The sequence below is a fragment of the Sinohyriopsis cumingii genome, chromosome 16 (genome assembly GCF_028554795.1).
Source record: "Sinohyriopsis cumingii isolate HCF-2022 chromosome 16, ASM2855479v2, whole genome shotgun sequence".
Lineage (NCBI taxonomy): Eukaryota > Metazoa > Mollusca > Bivalvia > Unionida > Unionidae > Sinohyriopsis > Sinohyriopsis cumingii.
Window position 1 is genome coordinate 53,661,380 of NC_142976.1, and position 14,098 is coordinate 53,675,477.

The 14,098-nt window shown below is 32.9% G+C and overlaps 1 protein-coding gene across 3 annotated transcripts in view; it reads right to left on the reverse strand.

Annotated features, from left to right (window-relative positions):
• Nucleotides 1–12,870: 12,870 nt before the first annotated feature.
• LOC149780431 (estradiol 17-beta-dehydrogenase 8-like) overlaps nt 12,871–14,098 on the reverse strand; it is a 76,749-nt gene continuing 75,521 nt past the window's right edge. For all 3 annotated transcript variants that reach the window (XM_089937370.1, XM_089937369.1, XM_089937371.1), the window contains one exon: nt 12,871–13,190. In XM_089937370.1, coding sequence (XP_089793496.1) covers nt 13,174–13,190 — 17 coding nt within the window. In that variant the 3' untranslated portion in view covers nt 12,871–13,173. The remainder of the gene's footprint in view (nt 13,191–14,098) is intronic.

Consider the following 14,098-nt stretch of genomic DNA (forward strand, 5'->3'; position numbering starts at 1 on the left):
TTTCCACCCTAAATTTGCTCATGGTCGGAATGTGATTTTGTGTCCGGATTTTAGACCTTTTGGCCTCAGATCTAAGGCAGACCGGTCTGAACTGTACACAGACAGGTGAACCTTTGCAAAAACTAGGATATGGTGGGCATTTGGAATATAGAGTGGTCTCCATATGAACATAAAAATACTAAGCACAAAAAAAAAATCCAACTTTTACCCTTCTGCTCATGCACAAGCAAAATAACCAATGGAAAATGATGTTTCTAATACAACTATGCATTTGTCTCATGGAAAATCTGTTGAAAGCTGATGTATTATGATGCATTCAGAAATAGCCCCCAAGATGTCTTTCCTACTCGCATTTCAGGTGAAAACGACAAAAAACTCCAGGGCTGCTGCAAGGCATAATTTACCTAAATATGAATTGTCTCCCTTAAACAAACTGTACCAAAAAAGGTCAGTGTAACCAGGACCAGCATTTGGGAATGGCAAGTGGGGTGGCCGCCTCAGACCTGAAGGGATTTCAATCATTTCAGCCAAAAGCAGTAACACTTTACAAATATCTGCTGAAAGTTAAAGAAGAAACCCAAGTGGGCCTGCTTTGCTCACCTGTTTGAGATTCAAATGCAGAGGTAGTTTGCAGGAAATCTAGTTTAGTATGATGCTTGCTGGTCCTTTTTTTTTAAAAAGTCAGCTATGATATAGTAGACCAGCATCGTTTGGGCACATTTTAACGACCATATGCCATATGTTTTATGTAAAATTCAGTCAACTTCTGTTGACCAGTATTTGAAAAGTTATTTAAAGGTTTGTCTTATTTTAATAACATTGGTTATATTGAATAATAGATCAGCATATTTTGTACCAAGGTTTTAATGTTGGGATGCTTTGTCAAATTTTGTTAAGTTGAGCAGTCTGAGAATGCAATTGCTTGTTTTTTATATTTTTGTAACGTGGCCAATTTGATGGCAAATCAGCACATTTTGTACAAAGGCTTTGCTACAATGCATTTGGTCAAATTCTATTTCTCAGAAATTGTTGAAAGGTTTTTCTATTTTTAAATAAAAAATAGCCATGTTTGGTAGTAGATTGGCATGTTTGCACAAATTCAATAGTACTCCACTTTCTGTAATGACAGCCATATTTGACAACAGATTTGCAGTTTGCACAAGATTGAAAAGTCTTCATGCAGCATTCATTCACATTTAGATGAATTCTGAAGGGCAGTTTTTGACAGGTCATTTAAAGTTCTCTTTTATATTTTTTATGGCAGATTGGTATTGTCTACATTTGAAAGGTTTTCTGTGAAATTTGATTAAATTCTGTTGAGTTTTATTAAATGACATTATTTAAAGGTTTGGGGGCGCTCACCCGTTATTATGTACTTTTCAGAGAGTGACTTATGTAAGGTGAAGTTGTTTGCATTTAAAACATGCACAATGGAGAGAATGTTGGCATGCCTCTATGCTACATTAATGTAATGTGGATGATATTTCTTTGGATAGTGTACTTTTGGAAATTGTAAATGATCTAAGCACACTGCTAACTATAATGACTGCTCCCTTGTGCTAAAAAATCAGTCTGAATTAGTCTAAAGTACACTATCCATAGCAGCTATTAAACTAGGGAAAATGAATTTTGCCAGACTAGACATTACTGGCTTCTGAAAGTGCATTGAATGAATTACCAAATATATAAAATGTAAAAAAATATTATCAGCTCTTTTTTATACAATTTACCTCTGAATTTCAGGAAGTGAAAATGACCAAGTGGAGCTAGTACTTTTTTGAAAGGTGCATATCTGGATTAAGGCCAAGCTGTATGCTCTATTACTCAAATTACACCCATCAATCCATACACCAAAATAAAGGGAATTAAAGGTTCTTTGAATTATACCTAAGGTATACAAGGTCTTTTTTAAATAGCCAGTATAACCAGCAAGGAAAGCCGGGGAAATTCTAACCCTATGCAAAATGCGAAACTGTAGACTACCACCTTTTCTCCTTTTAGTAATGGCAGCCATATTTGATGACTTAAGAACATCAATGACATACAGTATACCAGGATGCTTTTGGCCAAGTTGGGTTGAAATTGGGTCAGATATTTGTCAATATTGGCATGCTGGATACAGGGTCTTTCCATAACATATGGTCATGTGAGCTAAAAAGATATTGCATAGTTTAAAGGTGCTTACTTATTCAAAGTGTGATCTTTATACAATTCATTCTTATGATACAGTCACTATTGTAATGAGCCTCCATTATTGATAAGCAAGACATAGCTGTAATTGTTCTAGTGGTGGCAGTGGTTTGGCATGAAGTTTGTCACAATTTTGTTAAAACAATTTATCTACTTAAATTTCTCCAACTCATGAATAGATTTTCATCATACCTTTCTTAAATAAGGAAGATCATTCTATGGAATGCATGCATGCCATTTTTATCCTGGGGTCAAGGTTCACAAGTATAGAAAATTTGAAATATGGTTTTGATTCAAGTTTGCTGGTTTTCAGTTGCTTGTATTTTCTAAATTCTTTCATCTGTTCATGGACCTTTATAAATTATTGGATTAATTATTATGAAGCCAAGACAATTCATTGTGACATGTTCACTTACTTGTTTTGACAATAAAGTCAAGGTCACACATTTTACAAATGTGGTTTTATTGTAGGCTCAACATGCAGGTCCCTGGCCTTTTTGTTCGTTGGTTAGTGTTTGAGGTCTTTTTTTTTCTCCACTCACAAAGGTTGGGAGTGAATATAGCATTTAGTATATATAGGCTCTTTAATTGTTGTACTAAAATGTAATGATATGGACAAATTATTTCACCAGGAGTAAATGAGTTTGGAAGTTAGCCTGCCAGAATTAGTGCCTGCTAATATTTGTCAGTACAAATTTATTTATATTTATATTTTATTTATTATACCTTTTTATTGTATGCATCAGCTAAATGCATTTTTATATACATTCAACAAAATATAAAAAGAATGGATATTTTAACTTGCTTATTACGTATTTTTATTTTTGCTGAAACAAATTTAAAATGCCTTACCCATCATAAATTTTAAGTTCAGTGAATGAAACCCATTGATACTATTTTTGGTAAATAGACGTTATATTATTGGTAGGGTTCTCGATGTGGCTGAGTAGTCTAATATACGCGCATTTACAGATCATCTTTGTCTTTGTGGATTTGAGTTTTCCCTCAGCCATTGATGGTATGTGAGAACACCATCCAGTAGCTTCCCAAGGGTATGTGTTCTTCCCAGGTTCTTCTGCCACCAAATATACCGGTACTCTTGAAAAATGATGCTAAATGTCTGCGGCATGATGTCCTAGTTCTAGATTATAGACATCACTATAAACTGCCAAACTGCAGACATTGTGGTAATATGACTGAACATTTTTTAAAACTACATTAAAAATCCAAATACACAAACTTGCACACTATTTTTGTCATGAAATATACTCCTGTATTACATGGTTGACAATGGTCCATGCATTAGTTATGGTACAGTATAACCTACTTTCAGTGTTGGAAGATACTGAACAATTGTTTAAATACAAACTTTATGGGACTTTGTTTAAATTTTATAAGAAGTACATTCATTTGTTTATACATTTATGCAACTGTTATGCAGTATAATATAGATCTGTGTACAACCTACAGGGTTTCCCCTATGGGTCTGGAATTGTGGAAAAAGTCTTAAATTTGAAAATTGTTTTTCCAGGCCTTGAAAAGGTCTGGAAATTTTTTTAAATGACTAAAAAGTCTGGAAAAAGTTTTTAATTTTCATTGTTCTCTTTCATAAGATGTCACAAACTCTCTTTCCTTCACTAAGTTTAATTGTCACATTGGGTCCTGGAAAGACATTCTGTCATAGATCCTACGATGCATCGAGGAATTTTTACAAGTGCATGTTTAAAATATGGGCTACCTAGATAATCCTAAAGGCCGAATCCTAGCGTGGTTCATATTAGTTGATTCAGTTTGGCAAATAGGCCTACTGGCTGATGATAGTGATGGCAATTTATTTTAAAGCTATGAATGACATCAAATTATTGAAGCTAGAAAGTTGTTAAAAGTAAGAACTTTAGCTGATGCAGCTTTACTGAAATTGAGCTTTGAACTGAGTGGGTCATGCATATCATCAGAACCAGAACTGACGTCGAAAGCTTGAAAATATGTTACACTGCAAATGTCAACTTCTTGACCAAGATTGGCACACCATATTACAAATTCATAACTTTTCAATCACTAGATAGGTCTGATCACCAGTACTCATTTGGCAATTGTAAGCAAAAATCTCTGGACTTGTATATATGGAATAACTTCATATTATTCTGGATTCTTATTTTAATGTATTGCCTGGATACTTTATTTGCTACTCACCTTACAGGTAGAAGAACGAGTGTTCACTTTAAACAATAGTAACACGGATTTATATTCTTTCATTCACATGGGTTTTTGTTGTTGTTGAGTTAATCAATGCAAGGTGAATTCTAATGTACAATTGGTAATGATTTACTGCCAAATTATCCTACGTAGGAATAACATGAGGATATATGTTCTCATTGTCTTCTGAATTCACTTGAAGAAATGTAGGGATATCACAAATTTATTTAATTTAGTATACTATAAAAAGTGTTTATATTTTTAACATGTTTTCAAATTCTGGAAAATTGTGATTTCAATTTTTAATCAGCTTTTGGCATAATATCTTAAGGTTTATGAATAGAAAAAGAAAACAAAAACGTAAATATGTAATAATGAGAGTAAATCACAAAATGTTAACAGTTCTCCTTAGAAATACATAATTAACAATAAATACCTTGACATAGCTACATTTAGCCTTATAAGGGTTCAGATCAGTTTAATAAATAATCGAAAAATACAATTATGAAGTAAATATATTTATTTGATCAAACCGCCAGTGTCAGAACAAGTGATGTAAGAAAGTGAAACCCAAGCAGATAGTGAAAAGTCTTATTTTGGAGCTAAAGTATTGAAAAGACTTTACCGATGAGCAGTGAAAAAATAAACATAAGGAACAGTTTAGAAATTTGTTCCAGCTGGCTAAACTAGCTATGTGTATGCCCCATCAGCAGGAGCATCTCAGCACATTCACTGGTCAGGAACAGATTAAGCTCAGAAAAATAAACAGATTAATGCGTATACAACTAGAGGTAACATCTTTTAAGATTTTTATTTCATTAGGACTCTAACAGAGTATAGCTGGAGGAAAGATTGATGGATATTGTAGTGTTAGGTATATAGTTTACTATGGTCATTTCCTCCTCTCCCTCATTTTTGGTCTACCTCTTCCCCCCATTTTCATAACAAGTAACACACCCTCCCCAACCCCATTAAATAAAATCCTGGCAGCATCTCTGAAGTGAAAGCACTGGAGTTGCAGCTGGAGAAGAAAGTATAGAAGCTAAAGAGCAATGGGTAACATCTGGGTCACAATGACTTTCTTTTTAAATATCATTTTCCTTTCATATTACTTTTATTTATTTCTGTATTGGTTTTGTATTTGTTGTATTTAAATTAGTTACTGAAGCAGAACACCTGATACTGTGAGTAGTCACTGAAAATTGAAGATTAAAGTATCATGTCGGCTGTCAATAAACTGGTCTTATTATTAGGTCTGGAAATTCTTATGTTTTGGTCTGGAAATTGTCCGATATCTTTCCCTAAATTTGTGGCAGGAACCCTGACCCTATAAACTGATGTCCTGTATCGATCTGTGTATAACTTACAGCCATCTGTGACCCAAATCTGTACAGGATGTCGAGGATATTGACCTCATAATGTATGAATTTGTGTCTAGGTACATGTACATGGGAATGTTTTTGAACTGCTGACTCCAAAATAAAAAGGATTAATGGTGAGGAGGTAGGGAGTATGTGGTGATCAGCTTGTTTCATTGAGTGTGTATGTTAACTGATTGAGCAGGCATTGGTAGTCCATTATTTCCCTTCTATAGGAAGGCCTTTGATTTATAACTTCGGGTAAGATGTTTTCTAAGAGACCCACTAGCTTGCAACCTGAATGTACTGAGCAATCATCTGTTGACTATTGATTACCTTGGATTTACCTGCATTGAAGATAAATACAAGGAAGACTTGATTCAGTAATAATTAGATTAACCTTTATCAGCTTTTTAATGACTCAGCATCTTCCAAAATAAGCAAGAAGCAATGATATTTGTTTTTTTCTTAAAGAATAAAATATATTTTGTCAAATTACCAAATTAAACTCTTTATTCAGCACTGAAGCTTTGCAGTTCTTGCAGTTGGTTAGGTTTGGTGCACAGCAACACAAGTAGGTTATTTAGTGCAGAGGCAGTGAGGGATCATAGCCCGTTATCTTCCCTTTAAACTGATAGGTGGCCGCATGGAACAAAGCGGTCCAAGATTATTTCCGATATATATCTCCTGCTCAACAAAGAAGCAATAAAAATAAATGTTCAATCGGATGGGTTATAGACATTATCATCGGTGAGAGGATTTGAAAAACAGGAGCTAACTTATCTGGGTGAAAAAAGGAGTTAATCGATAGACAAGTAAATATTAGGCATAATCGGTGATATTGTAGTCACAGACGGAAAATCAAAATTTCTCATATCTGCATGAAAACAAAATGCCCATTGTCATATCATTATTTTTTTAAAATTATTTTTCAACGTATTCATATTCTTTAAATTTGAATAAATCATGGGCAATTCAGCAATTTATTCTAAATGATTCCTTAGATAGTAAGTTGTTGGGGTAATTTAGTGAAAATGTTCGACTTTCTTAGAAACTATCTTAGCTGTTTAGTTTGGAAATATACAAGATTCTTGGTGAATATTTTTTTACATTAAACGTAAATCTGATATATTAGTAAGGTCATATAATATCTGCATTATACAGGTCAGACAAACCTCATGATTTTGGCGTGAATCTCGATAGCGATTAAAGCCACATGCCAAAAAATTGTGAAGTCCCCATTTCTCAATTGCATAAATTGGGAATAAAATAACTTTTATCCCGTTAAGTGCTAGTCACAACAGCAGCAGTGGTCGCTGATGCCAATAACAGTCCAGTGTTGCTAATCGCGTTGTTATTAGAACTATATCTATTACAGGTTGCCATGTAGCAAGCATTGTAAAGTAAATAATTTTAATTCCGAACAGAAGTTTTACAAATACTTGTGAAGAAAATGAGGGCCCAACAGAGCCTTTTTTTAAAAATGGCACATGTACATACTCTCAGCAAGTGTATCTTTAAACAAACACTAAAATGAAGACAGGTTTTTCGAGTGTAGGTATTTTTGAGATATTGAAAGATTAGCATATATCATAATTTGCTTGAGATCATATATTTCTGTGCATGTGCTGACACCACTAGCCATTTTGTAATTAAGCTATACTACAGTTAAAATGTTTTCACCTCCATGGAAAAAGATATGTATACTGCAAAAGGTGAAGTACAGATTGGAACACGCCTAAAATTGGCCTTATATTCATCCATCCAACGTTGGTGTAGATTATGCATTTCGTACTGTAGTAGTATGCCTTGAATTTTAGAATCGGGAATGTGCACAGAGGCTCATATTGTGTACTGCAAAAAGTGAAGTATAGATTGGATTGGAGTACATGAAAAATTGGCCTTGCATTCAGCCATCAAACTGATGTGCATTATGCTTTTCACACAGTAGTGTGCCGCTTATTTTATAATTAGGAATGTGCATGGGAGCTCGTATGATTGTATTGGTTATACATGTACTATATAATACATGTGTGCAAGAGGCAGAACAATGTCAAAAAGCTTAAAGTATATAGATATGTATTGGGGAAAATTAAGAGCACCTCCAGCAGATTTCAACTCAGGAGTACTTTAAGCCACCTGCACAAGTCCTGCAAGCTACCAATGCTGAAATATTGCGAGTTTTCTTGTTGAACATAACCTACCTTTCTCAATTGGAGATCAGCAACAGTGACAGAGAAAGAGTATTTCCTGTTGTGAGGAAAAAAGGCACAAACTTTAGTGCCTCCTTTGGTGCTGAAAATTTGCAACAATGTTTGTCACCAAGATTAAACTACAGGTAAGAAGCCTGAACTGTTTTGAAAACAAATTTACCATAGCCCAATTGAGGAAGTTCAAGACTGCCACAGCATTATATCATGTCAGATAGCATGAAGTTGATTTATATCAGTAAATTTGGCTTCAAATAAATTTGTACATGTAATCAGTGTAAATACTATGTTTAATTTTTTTTGATTTTCATATAATGCTGTACTGACCCTCAAAATGGATGGAGCCTGTGTCACGATATAATTTTGAACTAATTGTGTTCGAAATTCACTAATTTGTATCCCTCTTTTCACTAATTGTGAGTTACGAGGGTTGGCAGCCCTGATTATATGCAGCTGTAAAATGTTCTTTTTTTTCTCAGGTTGGAGGTCTTGTTTTTTCAAAGATGTCGCCCTTGACCAATATATTTTATAAGTCGTATAAGTGAATAAAGTTTGCTATGTTACTGCTGCTCTCTTCCAGAAAATAATTTTCGGGTAAAAGAGACAGAGTATTATTAACTTTATTAAGATGACTATACTTATTTAAATTGGATTTAATTTAATATTAAGCCAAAGATTGGTACGAGAGAAAGGATGTACAGGTGTGTATATTTTGTGTGTGCACGTGTGCAGTGATAAACGTCCGAATTGCTGGAGGTGAAATGATCTATTTTCATTTTATTCCAACAACCGTTACATAAAATATTACTTGGAACAAACAAAAGGAAATAATTATCATGGTCTGAATAAAGTTGTTTTGTTCTTGGTTTATTAAATTTTGCATTGGCAGTTTGCAATAAGATTTCGAACATTGGTGGATTTTGTTGCAATAAACATATGGTGTAATGTTTTATAAGGGAATTGTTTCTGATTATCACACACACATCTCTTCCTTTTTTAATCAGTTATTTATATGAGTCCTGGCCCTTTTCATAGAGGTAATTCTGTTTTTAATCACTTATTTATATGTACCTGAGGTAATTATTATAGAGGTAATTATTATAAATTCATAACAAGACTATCTACTTCTTTGTGACCATATATTTAACTTTTGTTCGCCAAATAAAGACATATATTTTCTTTTCGCTTAAAGTTTAAATACAAAACTGTTCTTACAGCTGTTTTGCAAAAATTGTCTTATAAATAGTGAATAAAAATAACAAGACGATAAGTTGTACATTTTGTATTTACTTACCGAGTTCTTTCTTCCATGTATGGAACTAAAAAATGCAGCGTTCCATTTGTATCTTTTGTTTATGAGATTTTCATTAGGCCACAATAATCTGGGGGTTCAATTAAATCCATATTAATTGGAGGGTTTAATTAAATCCATATTAATTGGAGGGTTTAATTAAAGCCATACTAATAGGAGGGTTTAATTAAAGCCATATTAATTGGAGGGTTTAATTAAAGCCATATTAATAGGAGGGTTTAGTTAAAGCCATATTAATTGGAGGGTTTAATTAAAGCCATATTAATCGGAGGGTTTAATTAAAGCCATATTAATTGGAGGTTTTAATTAAAGCCATACTAATTGGAGGGTTTAATTAAAGCCATACTAATTGGAGGGTTTAATTAAAGCCATATTAATTGGAGGGTTTAATTAAAGCCATATTAATTGGAGGGTTTAATTAAAGCCATACTAATTGGAGGGTTTAATTAAAGCCATACTAATTGGAGGGTTTAATTAAAGCCATACTAATTGGAGGGTTTAATTAAAGCCATATTAATTGGAGGGTTTAATTAAAGCCATACTAATTGGAGGGTTTAATTAAAGCCATATTAATTGGAGGATTTAATTAAAACCATATTAATTGGAGGGTTTAATTAAAGCCATATTAATTGGAGGGTTTAATTAAAGCCATACTAATTGGAGGGTTTAATTAAAGCCATACTAACTGGAGGGTTTAATTAAAGCCATACTAATTGGAGGGTTTAATTAAAGCCATTCTAATTGGAGGGTAAGAAAATGAAGTTAATAGCATTAAGATTTTATATATAATAGGTTGGCTCTAAAGGTTTCAACATAAGGAGGCCAAAAGTGTTAAGATGTATTATTTTAATTAAACAGAAAAGACAAATGTCGATTTTAGTGTCTTATAGTGCGAACATAGATATTTTGATACACCGAATAATGAAATAAGACAATATTAGTTTTCATTGAAATTCTTGCACACTGTTGTCTTTACTGATTGGCTGTGATCCTGTGAAAATTTTCTGTACCCTGCCTGTTTTTAACTTTTTGATTTGCTATTACCATCAACATTTTGGCAGCCATATTTTGAATTGATTACCCAAAAGGAATGGGAGGTGGAAAGGTCATGTTGGTCTGAATATGGCTAATTTACTCCATAGAGCCACATTATGCCATGTATAGTCTATCATGCTCATTAAACACCAAAAAAGAACAATAACAAGTTAAAGAAAGTGTATGGGTCAATTGATAGTGGGCATGGAGGGGGGGAGAGGGTTGGGTGGTATACTTATAACATAGAATCCACCCTATATACAAGAGTGGTTTAGATGTAACTTGTAGGAGTAAATAAAGTCACCTCTGTTCATTGAAGAATGTGGGCATAAACTGGTCTCCCAAATAACAGAACTTGATCCAACCACATTATTTGTATGCAGTAAAATAGCTCAAACAATCTAATGTTTTTTATTATGTGATGCAGTTTTTAATCTAAATAAAATTTATCTACTATTCCAAATCAAATAATACAAATATCCAGTCAAAGATACGTTACAATAAATTGGAATTTCTGCATCCAGTAATCAGCCCTTTACATGAATATCCAAAAAAATGTAATGCTTAGTTGTGAAACTGACTCACTTCAGTTGTAAACTTTCTCTAATCTAACCGAAGTCAAACTATATGACATCATACAGAACTTCAGTAGACAATCTATGTTGAAAAACGATGTCCGAGTCAAAGTTTTATATATCTGGCAGAGAAGTTATAATTTGTGAAAAAATCTACTTTTTAAATATTATTGATTATAGAACTGCCCCAAAAAATCTGTGACTATTTTTTGCTTGCAACAATGACAGATGTAATGTCAGAATCATAATGAATGAAATTATTTCTTCTTGTAAGTGATAAATAGAATCTCAAATGGGTTATGATTTAATATCAAAATATCACAATTTATGTATTCCTGTTATATACTATATTAAACATGGGTATAGTTTAAATTTTATACTTCTACAATTTAACATTACAGTAGTCCCCTTCATGAACGGCACCCTTGACCATTGGCCACTCACTCTTTATGTCCAGAATCCCTTGGCACCTACGAGTTTTTGTTCAAAAGTACCGCACAAGAAATGCCACCCTGCTAATGTGACCACCACATTAGTGCACAAATGTAAAATTTACCCCTCACAAGCAGTCATATGTTATTATTAATTTGTCCAGAACCAATATTTAATTATGGTCAGGTAAGTCATCCAATTATCTTTCCAGATGTATGTTTGTGCTTGTCATGTTTTCGTTACTGAAAGAAGTGTTGGCTGAAGTACATATACCACTAAAGATATTATTATATCATGAACATCGATGTTTGTAGGAAATGGGGTCAGCAGTGTTTTGATAGAGTACTAGGCTTCACACTGGATTTCATTTTTTAATAATCATTACAACCAGATGTTTTTATTTGTCAAGATTATAACATGGTCAGATAGAAATGGGTTCAGCAGTGTTTTGATAGAGCTTTAGGCTTCACACAGCAGATTTTTTAAAAAATGTTTTATAAAATTGTTAAGATCATAACATGGTTAGATAGGCTAAAAATAGATTTTGTGCATTAATGCACACAGAGAAACAATTAACATTAAACAAAACAGGGTACCAGGCAAAGAGCGAAAAAAAATCATATATCACTTCCTGTATAAGAAGGCATTTCGTTTACAAATGTTTCATCTGAAAAATTAAATTGCAGCATTGTACAATTAGCCACATAGGAATAAATCATTACAAAACATTAACATGTTATCACATAAACAAAGAAATAATACTTTTGAAGAAAAATAAAAGTTATTCTACTTGACCAAGTGCTGAAAAATGTATGTTGGGAAGACTCAGATAAACAAGTGTGTAAAAAATAACGAAGTGGGAAATGGAAAGAAAATTATTTTAAATACAAAACAGTATATGTACCAAGACTTAACATTTTTTGAATGGTTCTGTAATGTGCATGCCAAAAATACCCCCCTCACATTTCAACATGCCAACAATACCCCACTCACATCTCATGCCTAAGAATATGAACTATTAATTTATGTTCCCTTAAAATAAATCTGTTTTTAAGACAAGAACATTTTAATAATTAATGCTACTTTTAAATGAAGATATTAACTGCTTTAAGTTATTTGTATATGTACACATCGTACAAATATAATCCCCCTCTAGAAAGGCCACCCATTTTATAAGGTCACTTTCCCGGTGCAGAAGGGGTGACCATATACGAGGGGAACCACAGTAGTTAGATTTTACTTTTTACCCTTGAATGACATTTACATAATATATATATTTTAATTAATCAGTGTATATCAAACTTTAGATTTATTCATTATACATTATTCAACTACAAAAGGATCAAGGTAACCTAGTTTATGTGCAAATGTCTCTGTAACATTACTCATGAAAAGTGAATTTTAAAGAAATCTGTGCTAATTCCATATTATTAAAATAGTCACTTCATGGCACTGACATTACTATCAACAGTATTGAGGAGAGTTAATTCTGCCGCCCTATACATGGAAACATTAAAATTCACAGTAAGAAGCATATCGTTAAAAACAACAATTATGAAATATAAAAGGTAAAATTTTAATATTATTAAAATCTGAAGACAGTAAATCAAATATATATTATAAATTAAAATCAACATTAAAGTCCTTGTCACTTAAATTACAGTTTTGGTTAAACGTATGAGAGATGACATGATTTTCAGCTTGAATCCTGAAGATCAGTATAGTATCTTGGCATTGTAACCATCAGAAAATTTCACAATGAAGCATTTGGCACGTGGATTTATTGATGCATTTCTTCCAGTTGTTGTCATGGAAAGGTTGAAGTAATGTGTAGATTGTCCATAGCAGTCTGTCATGTTTTTGGATCATGCAAACAGACCACCTTAAATGAAGAAAAACAAAATATATATGCATAGCATATTTGATTACAATTTACATTCTTTAACATATTAGTGTACCTAAAATATTATTATTGCAGTACATCAAAGGAAACCCTTCAAAATAACTTGCACAATGACCAGCAAGATCATAAACTTTATCATAATAAAGGTTAAATGTTACAAAATAATTATCTCCCTTTGCCCATGTTGTGTTATCTCCACTTTGGAAATCATGATCTGTGCCAACATGGTTGTGCTGAATAAAACATACAAGATCATTTTCTTAGGCTGACTTAACTGCCAAATATGAGAGTCATCAAGACATTAAACTAATTATGATGTTCCAAGAAAATCAAGCAGCTTCATGAGGAATGCCAGTATAGTAATGGTAATTCTACACACATTTGGACCTTTATAATGTGTGTGTAGATTTTACATCAAGTATGGCATATTTCTATGGTAAATTAGAAACATCTGCTCAATATCTTTCTAATAGAATCAGGAAACTACCATAAATTTCTCAATTTTCTGCATCATCACCTACAAAGGGCCACAAATCCGTCAAAATGATGAAAAAATCTAATCTATTTGTCTGCAAGTGAAAATAAAGAAAACAAAGTTCAATAAATCTATAACAGTTGTATTACTGGTGCAGGATGTCATACAGATAATATCAGACACAAGGTAAGGAGAGATGTCTGGTTTTATGTTATGTTACATAACACAGTTTACTATTTCCTGTTACACATATGCCAAAATTAAAATGTGGCTTATGTTTGGGACTTTGGATCATAAGTTCCTATGAGTCCTATGTCCAGTTATAGAAGTTCCGAACAGCCTCGAGTCATTAGCTAATATGGAGACTTTTTTCCAACTGACATCAAAACTGTATTTCCCTTCCTTTTCTCAT